The sequence below is a fragment of the Odontesthes bonariensis genome, chromosome 24 (genome assembly GCF_027942865.1).
Source record: "Odontesthes bonariensis isolate fOdoBon6 chromosome 24, fOdoBon6.hap1, whole genome shotgun sequence".
NCBI classification, from domain to species: Eukaryota; Metazoa; Chordata; class Actinopteri; order Atheriniformes; family Atherinopsidae; genus Odontesthes; species Odontesthes bonariensis.
This window is the reverse complement of record NC_134529.1, coordinates 18379149-18404833: the sequence shown is the minus strand read 5'-3', so window position 1 is coordinate 18404833 and position 25685 is coordinate 18379149. Positions and strand designations below refer to the sequence as shown.

General features: G+C 44.1%; 1 protein-coding gene across 2 annotated transcripts; it reads left to right on the top strand.

Annotated features, from left to right (window-relative positions):
- Nucleotides 1-403: 403 nt before the first annotated feature.
- Nucleotides 404-25110, top strand: ppp2r5cb (protein phosphatase 2, regulatory subunit B', gamma b). Of its 2 annotated transcripts, XM_075459876.1 has the most exons (16): nt 404-495; nt 1006-1062; nt 4256-4418; nt 16642-16841; nt 19963-20073; nt 20158-20250; nt 20339-20469; nt 20567-20626; nt 20712-20820; nt 20936-20989; nt 21518-21688; nt 21819-21946; nt 22032-22133; nt 22277-22349; nt 22507-22623; nt 23672-25110. In XM_075459876.1, exons 1-16 carry the CDS (start codon nt 469-471, stop codon nt 23804-23806), a joined length of 1731 nt encoding a protein of 576 aa, XP_075315991.1. In that variant the 5' UTR covers nt 404-468; the 3' UTR covers nt 23807-25110. The 2 variants fall into 2 exon arrangements, with proteins under 2 accessions (XP_075315991.1, XP_075315992.1); XM_075459877.1 differs by lacking the exons at nt 404-495; nt 1006-1062; nt 4256-4418 and adding an exon at nt 12597-12803.
- The last annotated feature ends 575 nt before the right edge of the window (nt 25111-25685 follow it).

The following is a 25685-nucleotide window of genomic DNA, read 5'->3' as shown; positions in this document are numbered from 1 at the left end:
TGTCAAATATCGTGTAAATAGCTTCAGTTTGTATGATATCCTGTCCTACTCAGAAAACTGTCCATCATAGTTTTCATATGGCTAAACTGACGTGGGTGTTTTTCATTTTGTACAAATCCCTGTTTTTTTCCGTCACTGTAGCTCTAGCAAGAAGAGTCATAATCAGCGAATGAAAGGAAAGTATGACGAGTCCAATGAAAAAAACAAAAGTGAATGATATGAAACTGAGAACAGACTGCCAGTTCAGCCCGTTTCGTTCCTGCTGTCTCGTGCGTTGCAGTAGCCCAGCTGTCGCCAGCAGGGAGCTCCCAAAACCTTTTGTCTGAGACGCTGGGGTCAGCTGACAGACAGCAGCCAATCACGTCTTGAGGACGGGCTGAGTCGCCTTGCGGTGTGGTGCCTAGAGAGTTGTCAAGGTTTTGGTTGTGGACTATCCGAGAGGGGAGCAAGGACGGCCACGGTTGTACAATGCCGAATAAACCGAAAAAAGATAAGGTGAGTTCGAGAACTATCAAGCGGTCGGGTCCGTTATTAATAAACTTTGCATTAGGTGCATATTAGTGCATTTATCGATAAGCCGGGCGCTTAACTAGACATCTAGCTACCAGCGTTGTGTCCCATCATATTAACGTGAGCCAAACAGCAATCATTACAAGCTAGCCGCTATCCTGCCAACATGTTAGCACTTGGTACGCCCTGCTGTCTAAATTGAATTCAGGGACGTTAACCTGAAGCGAGACCGTGCACTTAAGAAGCACGTGCCTCTCCAGATATGTGTGTTTATTTCATCCTATAGAAGCAGAACTTTTATGTATAAAATCTAGGCTCGTGTGAATGACAGTGATGGTAATGTAACGTTAGCTAGCTAACAGCGGACTTGGTGAGTGCCTATGTGATTGGAAGCCTCGGTGGCCAGGATGGTCTGTTTATCAGTGGTGCTCACTGGTGTTTCCGACATACTCGTCAATATCAATTTGACTCGAGTTAATAAACTTTCTTTTGCAGGAGTCCAAGTCTGGTAAAGTGAGCAAGGGTGGAGGACAGGAAAATTCGGAGCATGAGGTAAGGAAAATAGGAAGCGTTCCATCAAACAATCAGTGAATTAAGGCAGAATGAAAAGGGATATAAACAGGACGTGGTAAAGCCAGCAAGTACTTGGAGCATGGTAAAAATAATATACAAGAGCAGAAACAATAAATATATTGTTTATATTGAATAATATATATATATATATATATATATATATATATATATATATATATATATATTGTTTCTTCTCTTGTTACAGTTCATAGACTTGTTATAGATTCAGTGTTTTGTATTCACACTATAAAAGCAAATTTGGTTGCACCTGAATCCTGATCCTTGTTTGAGGGCAGCACAATGCAAACTTGTTGATCGCTTTAGGGCACAAAGGGTACATATAAGTGGAGTTCATCAACGTGTTTCTCCCCAGTTTGGACTGTTGACTTGATATACAATGTTTTAAAAACACGATGCATTTATTAATTGGAAGTTCTAAATTTGTCTTAGTTCCTCTTTAAATTCGGACTTTGTAAATGTCGCCTGTGAAGGAAAAGTGTTGAGAGGTATGTAGAAACCGCTTATCTCAGAAGCTATTGCGCCATCTGCGATTGTGTCATGGTGTGCCACAAATCAAATTAAAAATAGTAATACGGAAAGACTTGCTTTTGACTTTTGGCTTACATCTGGATTGGGTCACATCTGGAAATAAAGTCCTTTGGCCCACACATCAGATTGCGTTGAATCTGCTATAACGCAGACATCTGGTGTGGATCATTATGTCAAACTGCTAAATGGTGACGAACCACATCAGTAAAACATAAGGGTATTGAATGGGTCCAAGCGCATTATGGTTAATGCAGTGTTCTTCCAGTCTGAAGGCACCTGCTAGTTGGGGGTGGAGGTGGAGGTGGGAGCACATCAGAATCGAGACAAACCTCTTCCATTGCCCTCCTAAACATCGAGCCATTACAGAAAGATCCAACTTCCTTTATTGAGTAGAAACCTGGAAGCTTTTTTAATTTCAAAACATGTTGATTTACTCATTTTGGGTCTGGTATCACAGCCGATGGCGGTTTGTGGTGCCGGAAAAGCAAAAGGTTGCTCTCCTCTTAACTAGATGGTCAACTTCACCTCTTTGTATCTTGCTGGCTGCGCTGGTGACGCACACGACCATTCACTGGGCTAAAGGGAGGCCCGCTTACCTGAAACAATGTTTCTTTTTTTTAATTTCCAACCGTCAACCAAACTAATTTCCAGATGAGTTCGGAAATGTTTAAAAATGCAAAAATAACTTCAATGAATGTCTTTGAAACATGCTTTCACTGCTATTCATTTGTACAGTTAAATGACTTTTAGTCTTGTTCGATAGGTTTTTTTGCATTTAGAAAATATAAACAAATTGAAAATTTGATTCCCCCCAAAAAAACAAAAAACATTTAAAATCATATTTATCATCATCCTTCCTTTCAGTTACACGCTTTAATTGTTTTGGAACTGAATACAAGGCATTGTCCGCCTGAAATAACCCCTCACCTGCCGGGAAGAGGTGTCACCTCGATGGAGGCAAAACGACAAAATACGCCCCCGCATCAATGGTACCTTCACACATATGAAGTCACCCATGCCATGGACACTGATGGTCTTTCTCGTCACTGGCTGGTAGAGCCAGATGTCAGCTTTTCCCAAGATCGTTTGAACTTTGAACTGGTCTCAGCACAGAATCCGATAATTCTAGATGAGAAATCAGTTGCGTTTCTTTGCAGAGTTGATATATGGCTTCCTTCCCATGTAATAATACCGTCACATTACATTTCTGGATGCAGAAGTTGACTATGTAAGGTAAAAAAAAAAAGTCCCTGAATCTTTTCACAACATTACGCTCTGCAGATGTTGAAAGATCTAAGTGTGTCAATCCTGGCACCCTCACCCATTACCAATCAGTATGTTCAAATCAAATTTGAAATAAAATACCATTTAAATACAGTTAGTTTGTTAGTTAAGACTCTAAATGAATCATTTCTTTAGGCTTGTGTTGGTTGAATAAAGGCTCAAATAATCTAATGCTTTTCTTTTTTTTGTGTTTTTTTTCTAACCTGTTTAAGACCAAACTGCGTTTTATTTGAATGTAACTTAAAAGTATTCCAAGTAACGCCTGCATGATTTAATCTTTGCCTGAATGAAAATTGTTTATTCATAATTTAGATGCGCGGTTCTCTTCTGCTCGCTCACTGGAAATAAAAATGTCAAGCTGGTACTTTTAGCCTCCCACCAACCTGTTACTGGTTTATGATGCTAATGCTGTCGCGTGTCGGCAGCCATGTAGCAGATCTGCGTGCACGCAGACATTGTGTCATATTAAAATCATCTGTTACCATTTCCAATACACTCTAATAACCAGAGTTGCCTTACAGTTTAAGGCGTTGATGTGATGTAAAGACAGGCTGGATTTGGTTGAGAGAGGTCTTGGGTTGAATCAGAAAATAATAGACGACAGATGTTTCCGCTTCGGTTTACTCGGAGCAGAAGTTAATTCCAATCTTTGTCGTGCGGTTATGTGTAATGTGGTTCATAGCAGAGGTTAGCTTCGCTTTTATTTTCCACTTTCCTCGACAGCTTTCTGGTGGCACGGTCTCCTTTATTTTTATGTTTTGCAGTGCCGCGCAGACTGTGGCCGACTTTAGCCGGGACTCGGATTCAATTTCAGAAGTCTCCTGCGAGCGAGGCTGAGAAAGTTCACGCTTTTAATATTGGAGTCAGCTCCTCTGCCACCAGACGTGCTAACGGATGGACGCGTTGCATTCAGGATGCAGGTTTAGAGCAAACCTTGCTAACCGCTCGCTTGCTCTTTTTTTATTAATTTTTTTTTATTACCATGATTGGATTTACAGCCGGTTAGCTCGATGAGAAGAGTAGAATTTATTTATTTAACTTTTTTTTTTTTCTCCCCTCACATGAACTCGACGTGTTCTGATATGTGCAATGCTGTTGATGGCGTCCGAACAATGAGCCAATTGTGGTTTTTATCACTTCGGAGAATCCATCTGGTTGAGGGAGCAGTAACATACCGTTTGTGATAACACGCACCCATCTCGTGTGTGCGCGCAAGGCATTTAATGAGGTTCCTAAAGGGTTGCATGCGCTCCCTTTTACACGCTGTCCACTTCTGTTTAGCATGTGCTCGCCCCTTTGTGCAGCCTAACTAATGTAGTTTATTCTCTCATTTTGGCAGAGCTCTAACAGGAAAACCAGCAATAGCGTCCCTCCCACCACTCAGCTGCTGAAGGGGAAGCAGCCAGGTTCCCAGACACCTGTGAAAAAGGACAAGAGGCAGAGCTCCTCTCGCTTCAGCTTGAGCAACAACAGGGAGCTGCAGAAACTGCCTCCTTTTAAAGGTATTTCCATGCACAACAACTCAAGAATCCTTATTGCTTAATCGCATCACGAGCTGACACACAGTTGTGTCCACATATAGAATTCAGCTGTTTCCATACAGGTATGGATTTGTATGTGCTTCAGGTGAAGTCTCTGCCTGTTTGTGTTTGAGTTTGTCATAAAGAAGAAGTGCGGGCCTCTTAAACGTGTTTACACGCAGCCATCTACTCACTCTTTCCCCCCCTGACATGTCCGGGAACATCCCTGGCTACATCGCCCTCATTTTAATACTAAGCCGAGCACGAGGTTACGCAATACGCAGAAGCAAACAGAGGACATACATGCCATGGATTTTGTGCTGGATTTAACCCAAGTGTCTATATTTAGTCGTAATCCAGAGATAAAGCTTTAATTCCACGGTCCCTGTGTTTTACAATGCTGGCACTGACCGGATGAAAAAAAAAGAAATGCCTGGTACTTCACTTCCCTTTACTGTCTTTGCTCCTGAACTGCACAGAGGTATATTGATATGTACTATAAAGTCTAAGCTAAATGCCAGCGTATTACCAGATGGCAAAGCAAGGAGTGGACCCAGCCGCCGGGCCTTTAGGCACATTGTCAGCGCATGTTTCTGTTTATGCATGCGCGAACACACACAACAGCTCTGCCCACCGCCAGCCTCCCTGCTTTAGAAACGACCCAAACGGATATATTAGCTCATTGTTGCGCGTTGTACACACAAGAATAGGTTTTTGGCCGTAAGACTGACAAGAGTTGACTCCTCACTGAGCCGCAAATTAAAGGTGACCCTGTTCAACGCGGAGGGTTTGAACAGTCTGGGGATGTTTTTCAAACTTTAATAAAAAAAAAAAGAAAGGACGAAAAAGATCCAAGACAGCGTTCTGATAGGGAAAAAGAAAAAGGCTTATGGTTACAATCGAAATGTCCCGAAGTGACTCTTGATCCCAACTCATGAAACAAAGTTGTCACATTGGAGTTATGCCTGGCAGCATAAAGAGGGAGTGGGGGAGAATGTGTACACTTCCCCCAATAAACAGATACGGCCTTGATTTTTCAAATGAAGCGATGGCTTTATGGGACGTTTATAACCTGAAATGTACTGATTGTAATCTCGCTGATAAGTATGATTAACAAGTGGGCCTATATGTTTATATGGTTGGAGGCATTGTTCTGTACAGTTTGTCTTGTGCTTGTCAGCATTCTGCACGGTGTAACACTGTTGCAGCATGCGGGGTGGAACCAGCAGAACGTCATCAGCACACCGGTTTAAAGAGGGTAAATTGTCCTGCGACTTATAAAAGAAACATTTAAGAGCGGACTTCACTGCAGAGACGCTTTGGTTTGAGCTTCTAAAGAAAATGCCTGGCAGTTTTGTTTGTTTTATTTGGCCTTTCTTAGGCTGTTAGTCTCAGTTATTTGCATTAACAGTGTGAAATTTGCAGCCGTGCAGTTGGAAGAAATGGAGCCTTTCTCTTCGGCTCGAAATTTTATGATCGCGTCGGTCACTTGGGAGGACTTGGCAGACGGATTAAAGCTGAGTGCCAACCTGCAGAACAGCTGCAGTTGTCGTGGTTTTCACACACAATTTACTCTCTGGTCAGTCTTTCGAGGAAGATTAGCATTCTCAAGTCTGTTGTTCCAAAAAAATTACTTATATGCTGTGTCAAGAAACCAATAAGCACAACTTCATTTCTGATAGACCCCTCCCACTTCCCACACCCCAGCGTGAGCGTGGATGACGTTCTGTTAAGCGTTGTTCCACAGTAGCCTAGTAGATGTTGTCTCTTGGCCCTGTGCAAACAGACTCCTCGCTATGGCCTGTTTTCATTCCAGGCATGTTCGCCACCTCCTGATGGAAACACATGTCCAACGAGCCTGTTCTGCAGAGCCGCAAAGTTGAGGCGAGACTAAAAACCCTGACCAAAAGCGGCCCTTTCCCACAAACTCACCCCAAATCGCACGTGCGCTTTCTTTTTCTTTTTCTATTTTTTTCTGACTGCGGGGTACACTGTTCCAGCCTGTTTAAAAACAGTGAAATTTGCTTTCTGTCAAAGACCTTGTGTTGCGATCTGTTCTTCCTCTGTGTTGGTTGTATCATTTCAGAGAAGGAAAAACAAATTAAACGCACATTCACCAGACTTTTGACTGCATAAATCTTAGTCAGATGGTGTCCAACAAATGGCCGCAATCTCGGGTAAATTCCCTACAGGTGGCCATGTCTTTGCGGTCTCATTTCAAAATGCACCTCGCCTCCGTATGTGTTCTGTTTCTGAGCTGGAGCTTAGGAGCGGCCAGGAGTGTCGGTGTCACAGGGTTTGCTGCCATCTGCTGGTTAAAAGCGTAACGTATTAGAGTTGAAATGGAACTGAAACATGAACTGAAGTATATTTTCAGTGACATGACAGGAACACTTTATTCTAACCTTGTAGCAATTCAAGCAAACGGTGCAAGGAGGGTGGTAAAATCTTAGTTTTGATAAGTTTATTACTTGATACCAGCATTTCGCATTGTGGCACAATTTCTGCAGCTTTTCTCCTGCACGCAAAGATGTAATTTGACGTCCAGAAAGGTTATCGCTCGATAAAGAAGGTCGAGTTGGGCTGAACGAACTGTTTAGAAACTGAAGGAATGGCTGAAGCAAGAATTTGGTTAATTTCTTAAATGTAGAAAACTTCCTGGCAAATCACATAAGGCCCTGGAACACAACACATGCAGCAGCAGAATTCTCCCACAGTTTCTTCACTGCATTTAACCAAGTCAAGAACATTTGGGTGGAGGCAGGCAGGGTGGAGTCTTTAACTCATCATATTTACTTAATTTTGCTGTGATATTAGATAGTTTTGATTAACGTTCCCTCTAATTAATGGCAGATTCATGTGTTCTCATTAGGGCTGGGCAATGATTAAAATTTTCAATCTAATTAATCACATGATTTCCCTGATTAATCGCATTTGTATGCAAAATCCAAAAATTCAAATTCAAAAGTAGTGTATAGCTTTTAGCATTTAGTTTTATTTTAAATGTACTGCCATATGAATGAAAGTGCCATAACATTTGTTGTGCAAACACACTTTTAACATCAGCATTTTTATGTAGAAGCCTCGCTCCATCGTCTGTTTCCTTGAATGACTTGCTGGTATCAATTGTGTATTTTGCCTTTAAGTGATATTTTAGACTGGAACTACTACGGTGATAAGACAATTCAACTTGGCAGTGTTTACAGGGTGGCCGCGGGTCCTTAAAAAGTCGTAAATCAATTTTCCTGAAAATAAGACCTTAAAAAGTATTAAATTGTCTTAAATTCAGATTGCATGGGTCTTAAATATTTGTGTATTTTTGTTTTTGCTCTAAAGGAACAGTATTTTAAAAAAAATATATATTTACTTGATTTTATAAGCATTTGTTCATGGGACTTAAATGTTCTGAAAATATTGTAATAAATTTAATTTAAGACAGTGATGACACTTTTGTGATCTTTTCGCATGACACACATTTAGCCGATGTTCTTAAACTCAATTGTCATTTTACCATACTGTCAGTGTGTTTACTTGGAAATACTTGGTATTTCCATCGTAGGTTTGGTCTTAAATTTAATTTAGAAGCGGTATTAAAAGGTCTTAAAAAGTCTTAAATTTAACTTGTTTATACCTGTATACACCCTGGTTTACAGATGACTTTGGTTCTGTGGACTCCGCCGTCTGGAAGAACTTTGAAATGAAAATGGCCGAGTAAAAGTTCTGTACCCTTCTCCATGTTTGGTGGATCTGCCGATTACTTTCTTTTTCGGTTCCGCAGCAGACAGCAACAGACTTTTACAAAATAAAAGCCTGTGAGCAACAGACTTTTACAATAATAAAATAAATAATAAAACCTGCGTTAATGCGCGATAAAATATTTATCGGCGTTAAATAATTAACGAGTAATTAATAATTATTAGTAATTAACGCGATAATAACGAGTTAACTCGCCCAGCCCTAGTTATTTTCATTTGAAAGGCTCTAAGAACATACAGCAGGCTTAAAATAAATCCTCACCTTATAGGAGGATTCCGGAAAAAGCCTCGAAACCACAGAAAAGGGCAGATGCATCATGTTTTTTTTTCGTTTTAACAGCGAATGCCACGGTCTGGAATGGAAGCGAATAATCAATCTTGTACTAAGAGAAATGGACGGGTATAAAAACCTGATGCAACCTTATTACGAGGTAGTGACTGGGTTGGGGTGTCTCTGGCAGGACTCTTTGCTGCTGAGCTGTCATCATCACCGACCACAGCGGTCAGTGGAGGGGCAATCCATGAACCGGATTGTCTCTCACGACTTGCATAAATGACTGGAGCCGCGGCTAACATTTCTGTGCCACCGACCACAGGACAGGTTCAGATACCTTTCGCTGTCTGTTCTTGTCAAGTCTGCTCTCCAAAGACCCAACAGCTGTGGTCAGTTGGTGTCCAGTCTCCCAGTCTCCTCCGTTTTGAAGGATAAACCTCACTTGATGTAGCAAACTGATTGTTTTATTCATTTCTTTTTTTCCCTGACTGCTGCAGTCAAAAGCCCAACAAGCCAACGGGGGAAAAGACGGTCAATAACGTCCAACATTACACTTTTTTTTTTTTTTTTGGTAAGTTTCTGAAGGTTTGTTGAAGGAACAGTTTTGTATTTTTTCAAGTGTTTTGGAGGGTGCGTTTAAGGCGGCAGAGGAGGTGGTCTTTATACGCGAGATAAAAATGTGGCGGATTGCTGCACTTGGCAGGGAATGACCTCCATGTTGTATCAGTTGACAGTTGCGTAACACGCTATAGAACTGTGTGTCTGTAACATTGTTTGTTTCAGGCAGCGAGTGTAGGATAGTGATTGCTTAACATGTGCGAGGCTAATAATGTGCAGTCTGCACACAAGCAGAGACAATCCTTCTGGACAAGAATGCTTAATGCTCAACCGATTTCGAAAATTGACATTTTGGCATGATGTCATGCGCACATAACATCATTATCGATATTTATGTGTATAGATATCACTACAGCTCTAGTGCAACGTAGTTTTGCTGCCAGTATTTATGGGGATATCCACTGAGTCTGGAAAAATACTAATATTCAGAATTCAGAATACTGTTGTCAGCCTCATTAATCGTCTCTTCAAAATGATGGTAAAGACGTGTGTGAGTTTGCCATTGGCAGATGGCACTTTGGACCTTTTGATGTGAGTTTTTCCAACTTAACATGTCTGACATTTTGAGTCTTTTGAGCAAGTCTCCGGATGCACCTCTAAACGTGAACCTGGTCTCCTTAATTAAAAAGCATTGCTCTGTGCCTGTGGTAAACGGATAAAGGTGAATCTATCCAGAGTCCGGAGAGATCCACGTTATTTTTATTATTGTTAGCTGCTTAAAGGCATGGCTGGTAATCCTGGAGAGCTAGCAAGAGAGCTATCAAGATTTGGAAGTGGCACCTCTGCTAAGCCCCACGCCCCCACAAACTTGAACGCGCATCTGACGGTGGGACTCAGCCGACATGACCATTGCACTCATTAAGTTATTTTCGGCACCGGTGAAATCGCGTGCGCGCGCGGAGGAAGGAGCTGACAGAGGGGGGCGTAGGCAGAACGGGCAGAACTAGACATGAAGGCATCTGATTGTTTTTTTTGTCCTCGGCCCGAGGAGTTTGGATTGGTCAGCTTTTTGTCAGTCCTGCAGCTGCCACAGAGGTCTGATTATTTTCGGCCCTTTTTCTAAATACATCATGTATAGATTACTCTCAGGATAGACGGACCATTTCACCCAGTATTACAAAATGTGCGCACTCGCATAGAAGTCTGCCATGCAACAAACACAAAAGCCATGTGAAAATGAGCGAAGAGAAAGTTTGTGAAAGGAATTAATACTGCATACGTTTCAATTAGAGGGAAACTTGTCGCAAAGCATTGCATGGCTAATTTCATGGCACAATTCAGATGCGCCTTGCTGGACTCGTGTTTTTTTGCCTTTTCCGAAAAATGCTTCATGTCACACACACCGACAGTGCTCCAACCTAAGCTAGCAGACAAGTAACCTACTGTACATGTACGAAGCTGTCAACACATTGTTTACTGTCTCAACATTGCTTTGCTCATCAAGCTAAGATATTTCATTAAATCACTCCCAGTTTCCCATTTTGCAAAGACTTCGTTCACAATCACTTAAACTTTGTAAGATAGCAACTATAAAGGAAAATCTTTACCTACCACAAACGTGAATCCGGATTAAACAGCCAATATCCTTCATCAAATCCGACATAGTTATCCGTTTTATCCAACAAGTTTGTAGGGGAATTTGGCGGCACTGAAGTTCCCACTGGCTAGATGGGCGGAGTAATATTCCTTAAACCCTTTGAGTCCTTTCCATGTCCAGGGCAGATCATACACCTGCCCCAATAGCATCTATACAGGCGCGCTAAATGTAACATGATATTATGCTACGTAGGGGCCTACAGTGATTCTGATTGGTAGAATGTGCTCGAGAGTTCGGCGGGGCCGGGCTGAGCTGAGAGCAGACCAGGCATCTGCCCTGGCCAGTGGCCATAGATCTAACGCCCCTCTTCCTACAGCACAAACACAGCAACAACAACAAAAATAAAAGCAGATATCTGGTGAATTCATGTGCAACAGGAGCATTCGGAGAGTATTAACGAGCTGCCTTTGTCAGAAAACGCATTGTTCCACGAGCGGGTTGCCCCGCGACCGGGGAGAAGAATGACACAAAAGAGCACCCTGCGTTCTTAGACCAGGTCCTGATGCTGAAATGACACAGAACCGGCAACACTGACGTGAGCCTTCTGCGGCTGCAGAGAATAAAACACGGATGCCTGGATCACACGCTGAAGGCGGTGTGACAGAGTGGGCGTTGGCAATATCAGAGACCTGCGAGAGTTTAACACCAGCTGTGAGAGTCCGCACTCGAGCCACCGCAGGCACCACCAGAGCAGAAGCTCAAACCCACGGGGAGGATCTGTAACACGCTGTCATGTGCTGGAAACACTTGTGCTTTAAAAAAAAAAAAAAAAAAAAAACTCTGCATACACAGAAGGTCTTTGTAAAAGGTTCCCTTACTGAATTATGTAGAAATGGATTTCATTTATTTATATATTTTTAAAATCAAAGCCCTGTTTGCTCTGCTGTGAGACCCAGATCCCAAGTCAAAAAGTAATGCTCTAACTCATTTAAGCACAAGATAGCATTCTGGCTAAAGTGTGTGTGTGTGATGACACCTGCGGTCCAATTGAGGCTATGTTAGTAGTATCAAGACAGTGTAACATGTGGGTTCACACTCTTGAGTCAACCCTACTTAGTGACGGTGCAAGGTCGGCTGCATTTTCAATCGCAATTCGCGTGAGGAGCTATCTCGTCGCCACCTGATTTGCTGATGTAATTCCACTTAATTTACGAGTGTGTTTTTGTAGCATCAGCCGACCTGCCCCTTTCCTGCACAGCTTTACAGCGCAGGGTTGTGTCCTCGGTTTCTGCAGAGACGGAGTGCAGCTCACTGCAATTCCACATCCTGTGTTGCTCGCACCGAGACTTCCTGCCTTCCTGTTTCTCAGGCGCACACACCTGGGCTCAGGCCGCGCTCCTCGAGAGCCATCTGTCACGCAAACACAGACGCACGCACACTGGAAGATGGCCGCATACTTGAAAAAATAAAAAAGGATTGTGTCTGACGAGAACTATGTGGCCGGGCAGGTTTTTGAATGGAGCAAAAAAAGAAAATGATTAAGTATATACTTGCTCCCTGGCTTTGCTCCCTCCACTGCTCCAGGGACCGATACGTATTGTTTTTGAGGTGTTTTCACCGCTCGCGGCATCGTCATTTGTTGTGTTGAGTTGGACTGAAAGAAAATATTTAACCCCTCCTGGTGGCTTTTACAAGCTGCCTATATGTTGAATGATACAATGTATTTTCTGGTATAAATCTATTTGTTTTCCATTGCAAAACAAGCTAACCTGTAACCTGTGGTTTGAGCTTTAAAACTCTCCACAGATCTAGCTGCTTTTGCCCCAATCGCAATAACTCTCCCACCCCTTCCCTTTCAGTCCACCAGCCAATCCCTCCCCTCCTGTTTGTTTATGCTGACATTCCGCCCATGTGATCGAGGCCAGCCAACCAGGTGGCTGCTGTGGGGGATGACGTCACTAACTAGCTGGTTCCCTCCAGCAGCAGGGGAGCTTCATTTTCTGCTCAGTGTTCGTGCTAAAATGGAGGCTGGCTCCTCGCCTTAGCCTGGGCTGCCCTCTTCTCCTCTGCCTCCTGCCTCGGCACACTGATGTTGGCATGTACTAGACCTGCCAGCGGGATGGTTCTGGAAGCACCCAGCTCTAACGGGCCTTTCCAGCCTGTGGCCCTCATGCATTTTAGAGGTGAGAGTAGGAAATGTGCCTCCTCTGCTGTATTGTGTTTGTGTTTCAAGAGGAGCTTGGCGAAAAATGCTGTCGTTCAGCAGCTGCTTATTTGCTTTCTTTGGTTTGTTACTATGAAAAATATCCTGTGACTTCTTATAAAGTTAGTGCAGGGGACAGGGAGCATTTATCATCTGTTGGCTTGTTTGGGAGAGGGAGGCGGGTTACTGCATGTCAACGAGGAGAGCTTTTGCCACTACGCTGCACAGCTCGTGTCAGTCAAGGAGGGAGGACGAGAGAGAGTGAGGGGGGAAAAAGTGTTAGTTTTGAATCTCCCCTCCCCCCATCTTTACTATTGATGTAATGTGTAGGAAGTGCGGTCAAAGCTTGTTTTTTTTTTTTTTTTTTTTTTTTTTTGTCTGTATTGTGAGGTGTTTGGGAATCTGGTCGGGTCTTCCAAGTAGAAAATACCCCGTGTTTTCTTTTAATCCAAACTTCTTTACTTCAGCCTACCTGTGACATTTGTAAGTGCATCAGTTAGCCCGTGTCAGCCTTGTAACGGGGTTGGTGCGCCGCTGTTGCCATTGGTTACACGTTGCTGATAAATGTGACACATTTTCAGTAGTAGTTGAGATTCGAATTGAGATCCGTACTCGGGAGCAATCTGTGTTCGTGACCTGCTTCCTGTGTGCAAGCTGGAGCCTTTAGAAGAGGAAAGGTTATGTTCCCATCCATGCAGAGTTGCCCGTGTGTGAAGTCTGCTGTCGCACAGCACGACTCTTAATATTTTAGGCCCGCTCGGAAACCCCAGTGCTGTTGTGTAACAGGAGCTGCCGGATCTCTTGGCACCGGCTGCGAGACGAGATGAAATGAGGTGCTCAAGGTGCCGTGTTTTAGCTTCTGAGTAATAAACACAAACCCTCAACATGCAGACGTACTTGTTCTGAAACAGCTTGGTATAAACTTCATTATGTCTGAGTGCACTTCTTTCGGGGGGGGGTTTCTATAGTTGAGATGTAATCCAAAATCTCCAAAATCTTGTTGCAAATTCCATAAGTTAACTGAACTTTTTCAATTTTTAGTGCAAAACAATTTGCTTTGTGTTCCTGCTCAGAGCTTTTTTTTTTTTTTTTTTTTTTTTTTTTCGCTCAAATTAAATTGAGCCGAAATGGGCACCTGTGTTGTTTTTGCTCGATCTCGCATGAGAAGAGGCATCCTCGGAGGCTGAGAAGGAGTTGTAGCTCATGGTCTGCTGTGACATTTGGAAAGATGTGCCGCTGTGTTTTAAGTTTTGTTTCCGAATCGTTTATCCGGGATCTCCTTATCTTAATATTTTTGAAGGAAGCGCGGTGCGCTTCACGCCTCGGGGACAAAGGCTGCTCTTTCTCACCGCTCTGTGTTTATATCTGTATCTGCCAAACGGAGTTCAACAAAGCCGAATAACTCAGAAGCTTTGTGTTATTTTATCTCGCAGTCAGGAGCTTTATCTCCATTAACGTGGCTGCAACGTCACCGACTGAACCTCCCCGGAGTTCTTGTGTAAATTTAACCGGCACAGAAATAGATACCTCCGAGGAGTAACTGGCCAATCACGGGTCAGAGTTGATCCAAGAAGTTGGAGCTTCTCTAACGTCATTATTGGGCTTTCACGTTGACATTTAGGTTTTCTCTCTAAGTTGAAAACTGCAACTATACACATAAACTTATTACAGAAACATAAAACAGATCAACACTCTGTGCTTCTCCACGGATGTGGTTGTCAAAGCTCAGAGGGGAAGCAGATTCCCAGCCTTCTATCCCATAATGTGGTCAGCTGGGTCCTGTTTTGTCTACTGTTGAGTTGCTGTGACAAGATATCGTTCTCTGTAAGGAATCGGACAACAAACACAGCTCCCCGTGAAGAGGATTAACTCAGAGGAAGTTCATAAAAACTTCAGTTATACATTCTCTTTAGGCTCTTTAGACTTAATTTATAACGCGCGATTGCAAAGCAGATGTTTTTTCTTCCGTTTTTTGAAAGCAGTCGCTGAATGATTTACAGAGAAAAAGAGAACAGCATTCTGAAGTGTTTCTTTTCGTGTCGCATGTTGAATAGCGGCTGTGCCGCTGTGACTCGTCTGGAAACACACAGGCCGTCCTTACGATGACTCAGACTTGTGTTCAGGTTCAGGTCCGTGACCGTGCGCACAACCTTGAGGTTTCTTAGAACTGACTAAGTAATAGGATTTTGACTGGGCTCAGCTCTGACAAGGAAGCAGTCAGGAGGGGGGAGCTGTCCAATTATCATTTGTGATGTTCGGGTGATTAAATATCCAAACAAATTCCTTTCCCAATAATATTCTGTAAGAGGTGGATATCATGGCTGGCTGTTAAATGAACTGTTAAATGTTCCTCTCAACACTTTTCTGAACTGCGAGTCCCACAAAGATGGCGTTGCTTTGCTGTGAACCGAACCTCGTCATGAAGGGTGTTTCTACAGCAACGCCGGCGTTCGGTTCCTTTTTTGAGCGTTGTCTCTTCACTCCACTTTCGTATTATTTCGTGCCTCAGCTGATGGAATCAACAGCAGTGGCTCGCATGCATCTCTGATTAGTAGTGGGTCGCCTCTCGTCCAAAGTCCTCTCTGTGCCTATGGTTACCATGGTGACGTGTGATGCACTTGCACTTTAAGTGGAGACTGAGTCATGAATTGCGTGCTGAGACGTGTACATAAACGCTGCCCATTAGGCCGTTTTTTTCCTGGATGAAAGGGAACGGGTATTTCTGTTGAATTCATGCTTCACTTTATAGCTTTTGAATCAATCCAACTGAGGCCAATTAGCAGAGTGTCCTGAAGGAGCCGCTGCTTCTGTGGCTAATCATCATTTCTCATTAAACTGCTGACATTTTTTTTTTAAAGCGAAAGCAATTTTTGTTCTTCCTTATTTGAAAGATGCGCGTCACTGTTGCACCAAAGTGCATCACTGCCGGTCGCACTCTGCAGCATTTTCTGATTCTGATCACGGCGTTGCATCCGGTCTTCCCCGAAAAAAAAAAAAAAAAACAACGAAAAAAAACGCTGCACATCAATTACACTTTGCGCAAAGGGCTCTGCTTCCTGAGTGCTGACAGGAGCTGGAGGGACGGGGGCACATTTGAGCTACTTTAAGAAGGCAGCGACGGCCGCACAAAGCCTGCGGCTCTCGGCATTAGGTTTCTTTTACTTGCTTTTAAAGCCTCAAATGGCATTATATCTTCTTTATATGTGCAAAGGATTTGATGTATACTTTGGGAAAGCCCTTCAGGAGCCCTGAGAACAGACTTGAAATGGTTCCAAAGTGCAGAGCAAAAAGCTTCTTCCTCTCTGACTCTTGGCTGTGCTCCCTAGATGATCTTTTTTTTTTTTTTTTTTTTTTAAACACATTTTAAACAGTGGTCAGCTGGTTCTGTAGAAACATTGCTGGAAAGTCTTTAAAGGATGTTTTTTTTCCTCTCTTTTTTTTTTTATAAACTGGAAGTTAATGATGATACACAGACAGGTGTGGCTCCATATTCCCCGGGGCTGCATCATTGATGTGGGGCTGATGGAACTGTCTTTGAAATGCTAAATGATTGATTTAGCATTTACATTTGAATTTAGCCAACGATTCCCATGGCAGCATGCAAGTCATTACCCTCAACTGCAAGAGAGATCAAACAAAATGTGCCAACAACTTTGATAATCCATGAAAACAAAAATGAAGTCGATCGAACAGTTTTAGCCTTTTGTGTTTATTATATTAGTCAGTTTCTCCGATACGACAGCCAGTAGTCTGTCGTTTTTCCTGTTCTCCCTGGCAGACCTGTTGATTCCAGCCTGTCGTCCCTTTCTGTTTCCCAGACGTCCCCCCCGCAGAGCAGGAGAAGCTGTTCATCCAGAAGCTGCGTCAGTGCTGCGTCCTCTTCGACTTTGTCTTGGACCCACTGAGCGACCTGAAATGGAAGGAGGTGAAGCGAGCGGCGCTCAGCGAGATGGTGGAGTACATCACCCACAACCGGAACGTCATCACCGAACCCATCTACCCAGAAGTGGTTCATATGGTCAGTGTTGAAATGGGTGACGGTAACAACTCGGACGTGTCGTAAACACCAATTCTTTATTATTAAGGCTCATAAATGTTCACTAGCAGAAAATGAAATGACTTGAATGCGGCAGGAGTTGGAGCTCCTGGGAATGCTGGTCCCCACATGTGCGGTCGTTGTGTTTTATGGGCTATTTTTTGCCGTGAAAAGCGACATTTCATTTTCCCGAACAGTCGCAGCATTACTTGTTTAGTGTCTCTCAAGCACTCGAACAGCAGTGTGCCCTGGAATAAGTATTTTTATTCCGGATTTCCACCCTGCTAGCTGAGTTTCTGTTATTTGTTTAACTTTGCGCACTATTTCCAGGTCTTCATAGCTTTTATATATTTTTCATTTCACTATATATTTTTTGGGTTGGTTGTGTAGCTCTAGATCAATCTGTTGTAACACAAGTGAATTAAGAGAAGTAGTGGGGTGAGTGATATGACCGAAATGATATTTCCGTAGTTTCAGACTGAATGGATACAATATATAGATCTTCGTATTTAGTTTAAATGTTGATTAATAGGACAGCTTTTGGGGTATTTTAGCTTCTCTATAGTGACAAAAATTGAATTTCAGTTTAAAAGATAAGTCTAAACTCGTCAATTTAAACCCAAGCAATTGCAATATTATATGTATTGCATATACCAAGTACACACACACACACACACACACGCACACACACACGCACACACACACGCACACACACACACGCACACGCACACACACACACACACACACAGAGTTGTTATTCATAGGCTTGAGAGAACAGGGATGTTTTGAGTTTAGTTTCTGATGTAGACACAGTTGTGATGGAGCGCACGTGAGAAGGCAGTTTGTTCCAGAGACGCGGACCACAGTAACAAAAAGCCCCCCTCAGCAGATTTGGATTTAATTCTGGGAGCAACTTTTAAAAGCCGCATCTGATGACCCGAGAGATCCGATCGGGCCATACGCAGCGGGCAAGTCAGAGATGCGCCGCTGTGCCAAACCGCTGAGTGCTTCGTGGACCCGTAAGAGGTTTTTAAACGTGATTCTGTGTCGAACAGGAAGCCAGCGGAGTTGAGTGCAAGTCATCCCGCTGATTGTTTGGAAGAATCCTCCAAATAAAGTCTTTCAGTAATCCAAGCAGTCAGTTTTCTTTTTTTTTAAGTGATAGAAAGCAGTTCTGGCGTTGTTGGTATGAGACATTTCTCTGAGTGAAGGAACAAGGAAAACGTAACAGCTTCTTCTCCTGTTTTTGTTCAACAAAGGTTACTAATAATAATGAAAGACGTGGTCTTTTAAACAATAATTTGTCTATATATGTACATATTTCCAGGTTTTAATCGGTGTACTTGAATGCAACATGAAGTCTCAGAGAAGGGACGTAGATCAGCGAACTTACGAGGTGTATCTCAAACACACCGTGGTGCGAGGCATGAAATCATCAATCTCGGTTCGAACTGTAACACAAGCCGAGTTCAAAGTTTTTTGTCTTTTGTTCCATCGCTTTGCAGCGTTCGCCTAAAAGGCCGCTCACCTGCCGCAAAGCTCCTGCTGCATTCACCGGAAACGTGCTCCTCTTAGGGTCGCGGCCCTGGCTCCGTGCACGTCGCCACATTTGTTTTTCCCAAGCCAAATTTAGGGAGAAAAAAAAAAAAGCCTTTGATGTTAATCAAAGCCCAGCCTCCGTGCCACTCGGTAAACTGCAGATGATCAAGGTGCAAATTTCCCCCCTCCGTCCTCCTCGTCGAGGTTCTATTTGATCACGAAATGCGACCGAGCTGCCAAATCAGCATAAAAATATGCTCTTATTCCCGGCAGCCCCCTTTTTCTCTCACCCCCTTAAAGACGAGGGCGCTTTGAAGTCTGCTAATGGCTTTTTATCATCAAAGTGCGGAGACGGACACGACAAACTCCTCTGTGACAATAAAGAGTGTATTCTAATGTTAACACTGTGCATGGAGTTTTCTCACGAGCCCGAGTTCATTCACGGTAACCCCCCCCCCCCACACACACACACACACACACCACCCCCCCGCTTCAGTGTTCAAGTTTTGCAGCGATATTTTAGTTTGGACGACACGACAGCAGCTGTTCCATTAGTCTCTGTCTCTCTCTGTCTCTCTCTGTCTCTCTCTGTCTCTCTCTCTCTCTCTCTCTCTCTGTCTCTCTCTGTCTCTCTCTCTCTGTCTCTCTCTCTCTCGAAGGGGGGGAAACACAGAAATGGTTTCTGCTCAGAATATAAGCATGTCAGTGAGTGGCTGCGTGTTCACCCATGGACCGAGGGACTGTCTTAAAAGCGGAGATAGACTCCTGGGGTGTGTTGGATGTCCACTGAAATGTGCTGTTAAATGGGAGTTTTAAAGACGTATTCATTTTCTGACCCCAATGACTGATCTGATCTGATCTGTTCTGCGTGTCTATTGATGAGTTGTGTTGTTGTGGTATAAATCTCGTCTCTTTTTACTCCGCACATACTCGCTTCGATGTACTTTGACTCCTTACCGTCGCGTTCATCATTTAAGCCGTAAAATGCGCTACAGACGCGAGCTTTCGGTCGTCATTGCAGTCTCTCAACGTCGCTCTCAGGCCTCAAATGCCTTTGTAGGCCAGTGTGAAAAGCTGTTGGGAAGTGGGTGTTCTTTGTGTTTAAATGGCTGCCGCCTCCGATAGGTGCGTTCCGCTCTGGTTGAAGGAACCTATTTTTGGAAGTATATAGGGCAGATGACCTGGGAGGCCGGGGATGTCGCAGCATTTATTCTTTTCCTGGGAAACACCATGAAACCCAAATATATCCGTTACTTTCTAAGATGAACTGATTTTATCTTGACTTGGGCAAGCGATTAGTCGTCTGGAACAACGCCGTCGGTGTTAAATGTGTACTATGTTGGCATGTGATGTTGTTGACTCGAACGCGCCCCGGTGATAATTAATACCACACCGATTCAGATTTCTTCTTACTGAAGCTCAGCTGACGAGGCCGATTGGGGAAGGAATTGTGTGGCGGTTGCACGAATAGAGAAGTTTTTTTTTTTTTCCTCTGTGTCGACGCAAACTGAGACTCTTTCAATCGAAACATCGACCAGACCTCGTTCTCCTTTGTCCCCCCCAGTTTTCTGTGAATATGTTCCGGACGCTGCCGCCGTCATCCAACCCCACCGGCGCAGAGTTCGACCCAGAGGAGGATGAGCCCACGCTAGAGGCGGCCTGGCCGCATCTACAGGTGCGCAGAGCACACACACACACAAACTCAGGTGGAAAAAAATAAATAAAGAATATCACATCTAAAGATGCTCTTCTCCCACAGCTCGTGTACGAATTCTTCCTGAGGTTCCTGGAGTCGCCCGACTTTCAGCCCAACATAGCTAAAAAGTACATCGACCAGAAGTTTGTAATGCAGGTGAGCCCTTCACACTTAAGTTTCTGTGTGTACGGCCGTAAATGTTTGACCTCAGCAGAGTCTCCGTAACCTTTGTCTATGCTTTCAGCTCCTAGATCTGTTTGACAGCGAAGACCCCAGAGAACGAGACTTTTTAAAGACCACTCTGCACCGCATCTACGGCAAGTTCCTGGGGCTGCGAGCGTACATTAGGAAACAGATTAATAACATATTTTATGCGTGAGTATATTTTTAGTCGGACCACGAGCTCTCGTTTAGCTTGTTTTAGTGTTTGCACAGTCATTTGCGTGTTGCTGAATAATTTTTTTTTTCCCAGGTTCATTTATGAGACGGAGCATCATAACGGAATCGCAGAATTACTGGAAATACTCGGCAGGTAATACTTGCTCATTGAAAGACGTATTTGTGCGCGCGGGAGCAGTGTTTTTCCGTTAATAACCACAGTCATTATCTCCTCGCAGCATAATCAATGGATTCGCATTGCCACTGAAGGAAGAGCACAAAATCTTCCTCCTGAAAGTCCTGCTGCCTTTGCACAAAGTCAAGTCTCTCAGCGTGTATCACCCACAGGTACCTACTTTCAGTTGTGCTCCTCTTTCTAACTCCAGACGAAGCATTATGACATCAGTGTTTTGGTGAAATTGTGTCACAAAGTGAAGGAAATTCTTGCTTTTCTTTGTATCAGCTGGCCTACTGTGTGGTACAGTTCTTGGAGAAGGATAGCACCCTCACAGAGCCGGTAAGATCTCTTTTTCTTTCTCATAGCGTTGGTTGAACCCTCCTCCTGTTTAGCAGTCTCTTGCCGTCTTACCGTGTGACAGTGCAGTCGGGAGTAAGGGGCAGGAAAGGTGCGACCGAGTGAGTTAGATAGAAACCAAAGGACGAGGCGAAGAGACGAAAATAATAATGTGCAGGAAATTTGTCAGCTGAAGCTTTTTTTTTAACCACAGCGGAAAGGAGAACAAGCCTTATCAGATGTTAGTGGGTTCAAATGAAAAGAAGAAATGAAATGTAAATTTCATAGAAAAAGATCAGCCTGAATATGTGTGTATATCTCCTGTAATTGACCCATTAGCAGATTAGAAGTTGAACAAACAAGCTGTCCAAACATTCTTCCCCTTTATTAAGCCCTGTGGTGTGTGTGTGTGTGTGTGTGTGTGTGTGTGTGTGTGTGTGTGTGTGTGTGTGTGTGTGTGTGTGTGTGTGTGTGTGTGTGTGTGTGTGTGTGTGTGTGTGTGTGTGTGTGTGTGTGTGTGTGTCTCTGCAGACGGTTATGGCTTTGTTAAAGTATTGGCCCAAGACCCACAGTCCGAAAGAGGTGATGTTCCTCAACGAGCTGGAGGAGATACTCGACGTTATCGAGCCCTCGGAGTTTGTTAAAGTCATGGAGCCCCTCTTCCGACAGCTGGCCAAGTGTGTGTCGAGCCCGCACTTTCAGGTCGGAATCCCGTCCAAGTTAACTCGATGTGTTTGTGTCCGCTGTACCCGGGCGTGTTCGCTCGGTCCTTTCTCTCGTTCATTTCACTGTCTGTGCGCGCGTGTAACTCTGCTCCGAACTGCGCCGTCAGGTGGCCGAGCGAGCTCTGTACTACTGGAACAACGAGTACATCATGAGCCTGATCAGTGACAACGCCGCCAAGATCCTGCCCATCATGTTTCCAGCCCTTTACCGCAACTCCAAGACCCACTGGAACAAGTGAGTCTTTGCACAGGAACCTCCCCGAACCGTGTCCGAGGTGGTTTTAAGGAGACCAAACCAAATACGCCATCTCTGTTTGCAGGACCATCCACGGTTTGATTTATAATGCTTTGAAACTCTTCATGGAGATGAACCAGAAGCTGTTCGATGACTGCACCCAACAGTTCAGGGCCGAGAAAAGCAAGTAAGTGTTTGAGCGAGACGCCCCGTCGATATTTCCAGCGCAGCCAATCAGAAGTGGATAAAAAAAAACGAGTAAACCGATAAGTATGTCGAACCGCTGACTCACACTGGAATTGCTTTTTGTTTCTCCGTTTCGTCTGTTAGAGAGAAAGCCAAATGGAAAGAACGAGAAGAAGCTTGGGTGAAGATTGAGAACCTCGCCAAGTCAAACCCACAGGTGAGCAAAGCCCGGCGGGTAGCCGAAGCTGCGCTGCGGATGTTTCACCCACAGATGGTTTTACTTTTTTTAGCTTTGATACAAGATGAAACTATTATGTGATTTTCAGTTGAATGGAAATGGAGTCCCTAACATGGTTCCTCTTTCCACCGTGCAGTTTCTGATTCACGTCGACTCCATAGGATCAGGCAGTCCGATGGACGTGGAGACGGATGGGCCGGCGCTAGACGACGTCAACTTGCTAAAGAAAACGGTCGTGGAGGAAGCCACACAGGTCAGTGAGCAGTGATATAATGAAGAAGCGCGCACGGTTTGAGGAGGAAGCGGCACCCGGCGTTGCTCCTACGGGCATAACAAATATGGTGAAGTTACGGAGTTGTGTCGGTGTCAGCCTTACTCCTGTTGCACCTTTAAAACGCCAAAAAATTCCACCAAAACCAATAGAAAAGCATTCCGTAAAAACACAATGGTAGATTCCACAGACTGGGGCAATGCCACGATCACCTCAGATATCCGAGAGCCTCCAGCTGGTCGAACTCGATGATCTAGATGGAGTAATGGCGGCTCTCATCGGTGGCGCTCACAGCGCCGCTCACCGTTTTTTCTGTCATGCTGCAAACTTCCAGCCCCTCGCACACCAGGAGACGTGCTATGCTGCGCAAGTTTTTTTTTTTCCAAGGCCGAATTCAGACCAAAATCAGAAACAGTTTTTCCATCTGTGTTCTGGCTTTTTCAGCTGATCGCCAGATGTTTGCCTGCTTTTTGCTTTTGTTGTTTGTTTTCAATCAATCTTTTTTTTCCCTGGCAACTTTCTATACATATACAGCATGCCGCTCAACGTAATGTACATCTCTATCTACTGTTTGCACGCACAGTTTCACAACATTACGCTGCGCATACGCGTTTCTAACAGTCGACGTCTGAATGGCACACAGAGAGCGATCCAACTATTTACATGAAACGGGGCACCAGATGGAAATCGTTTAGCCGCACGCACGGCTCAGACATTGGAGGCTATTTCAAGTCACGTTACGCGCTGAGGAAACCAGTCTCAATCACTCTGTCTCCTAAATAATTTCCACTGTCAGATTATTTAAACAGACTCTGGTTACGTGATTTACACGTCTTTAACCTAGCTGCCTTTAAAACCAAAAATACAAGAGGAAAGGGCTCGAATCAGGAAAAATCGAACCCAATCTGGTTCGCTTTGCATGTAAACTTCCATACTTTGCTAGTTGTGTGTGTGTGTGTGTGTGTGTGTGTGTGTGTGTGTGTGTGTGTGTATGTGCTTGTGTCACTGATCTCCTGGTTTCTGTGTGCAGGTCCTTAAAGAGCAGCGGCGGGAACGCCCACTTGTGAGGAGGAAATCTGAGCTTCCCAAAGACATCTCCACCGTCACAGCGTTGGAGTTGCACCGAAGAGCTGAGGAAATGTTGACAACGCACGACGGCCATTAACAGAGCATCCCAGACCCAGTGTAAACCAGCAGCAGCAGCGGCAGCAGCATCCACAGAGGAACCACAGACCCACAGAGGCGCCCAGCACAACAACAGAACTCTGGTATCTCAGTCCAGCCCAGCACAACGCAGAACAGAGCTATCCCAGTACCGCCTGACACCGAAAAATGTCTAAAGCCACTCATTCGGGCGCTCCTACATGACCGAGACACGCACCACTTGTCAAACTTTACCCGAGAACAACTTTTTCTCTTTTTCTGTCCTCTCTCTCTCTCTCTCTCTTTCTCTCTCTCTCTCTCTCTCTCTCTCTCTCTCTCTCTCTCTCTCTCGTTTGTGTGTTTTGGGGTGCTGTGCCGCCCCCTCCTGGTCATTCCTCTCAGGTGTTCTCTGTTCCTCTCGCCTCTTCGTAGACGTCAGGCGCTTGCACAAATACGATACCCCCAGCCGTAACCTCCACGGAGAACATCTTCGGTGTTAAAGATGAGAGAAAAAAAAAAGAAGCAAAACACATCAGTTGGTTGAGACATTTTCAGCTTTTTCTGTATATTCAGCATTAGCCATTTTTCTCATATCTTCTAAACAAGACGGCTGTTAATATTTTTGCATACATAGCATTGTCAGAGCGCTTGTGTCCGGCTGTTTTGTTGCCGCCATTAGTGAGAATTCATCGATATTCTCTCGGGGTGCACAGAGGACTCACCGGTCGAGTTCCTGGAATAAAATCGTCTCGGTGCCAACCTGCTCATTTTTTTTTTTTTAGTTTTTTTTTTTTTTTTTTTTTTACCGTGTAGGCAATAACTCGGAACACACAGTGTGTTCCCTGCTTCAGATGCACGAGAGCTGATTGTGGGGTTTATTTTTAGCCGCCCGCTCACATCAAGCCGAGTTGAATGTGGTCGCCGGCATTCAGAACAGGTCGCTGTCATTCATGTGAGGCTCATGTGGCGTTAAGGAGATAAAGTTGCTCGTGAAGGAGTTGCACACTGTGTCGGGAGAAGTAAAAAAAGAAAAAAAAATAAGAGAGAACATACTCTCCTGATGGGGGTTGTTTTTAATCTGCTCCTTTCAACCAACTCTTTGTATTTATGGAACACTTGCTAGAGAATATATTGCTTCGTAGAGGAAGTGCGTTTAGTTTGAAGAGGTCAAACGTTAGCCTTTCTTTTTCACAGTGCCTTTTGTAGCGTAAGGGGGACATTTGCTCAACCTAGAACGGAATATTTAGCATGAGTTTTGAAAAAAAAAAAGCCAGATTGATTAGAAGATCTCATCTTCATCTTCAAAAAAAAAAAAAAAAAACACAACCAAAAGACATGAGGTCAGATGTGCTCCGGTTTATATTCGCCGCTCATCTTGACTCCAGCACTTGCCTTGTTGGAGCTGCGTCGTCGTTTTTGTAGCCGAAAGCCAGGCGTATTTTTTTTCTTTCCCCGAGCCACTTCAGCAATTAAGCACTTCCTGATCAAACTTGAAAGAAAAACAGAAACGCAACTTAAAAAAAACAAACAAAAACCAAGTAGTGCAGAGTCAAAATCCGCGATGCTGTCCGTCTCGGTGTGCGGGTTCTCTTCCTCCGCCGTCTCCTCCCACTTTTGCGTTGTACCGTTATTTGACCCTTTCTGCCCAGATCTTTATATCCCCGCCGCACCTCTTCTCTCAGCGAAAAACCTCCGTGTGGGCTCGTTATGTCATCTGTTCTGCTTCTGGATGCCTGCGGGTTCTTTTGGTTGTGGTTTTACCCCTCCTTCGCCGGCAGGAACTTCTTGTTTGTCGGCGTCGCAACCGAATGTGTAAATTGTAAATTATACTGCAGCCGCACTTGTTCTGTTCTCTCCACGTTGGTCTTGAGGAACAACAGTCACCAAAGGCTCGCACCGAA

Excerpts from the sequence above, each read along its gene's own strand:
- ppp2r5cb (XM_075459876.1), top strand. The coding sequence starts at position 469 with ATGCCGAATAAACCGAAAAAAGATAAG. Across the intron at positions 1,063-4,255 it reads AGGAAAATTCGGAGCATGAG|AGCTCTAACAGGAAAACCAG; the intron begins GTAAGGAAAATA and ends TCATTTTGGCAG. Across the intron at positions 22,134-22,276 it reads TTCAGGGCCGAGAAAAGCAA|AGAGAAAGCCAAATGGAAAG; the intron begins GTAAGTGTTTGA and ends TTCGTCTGTTAG.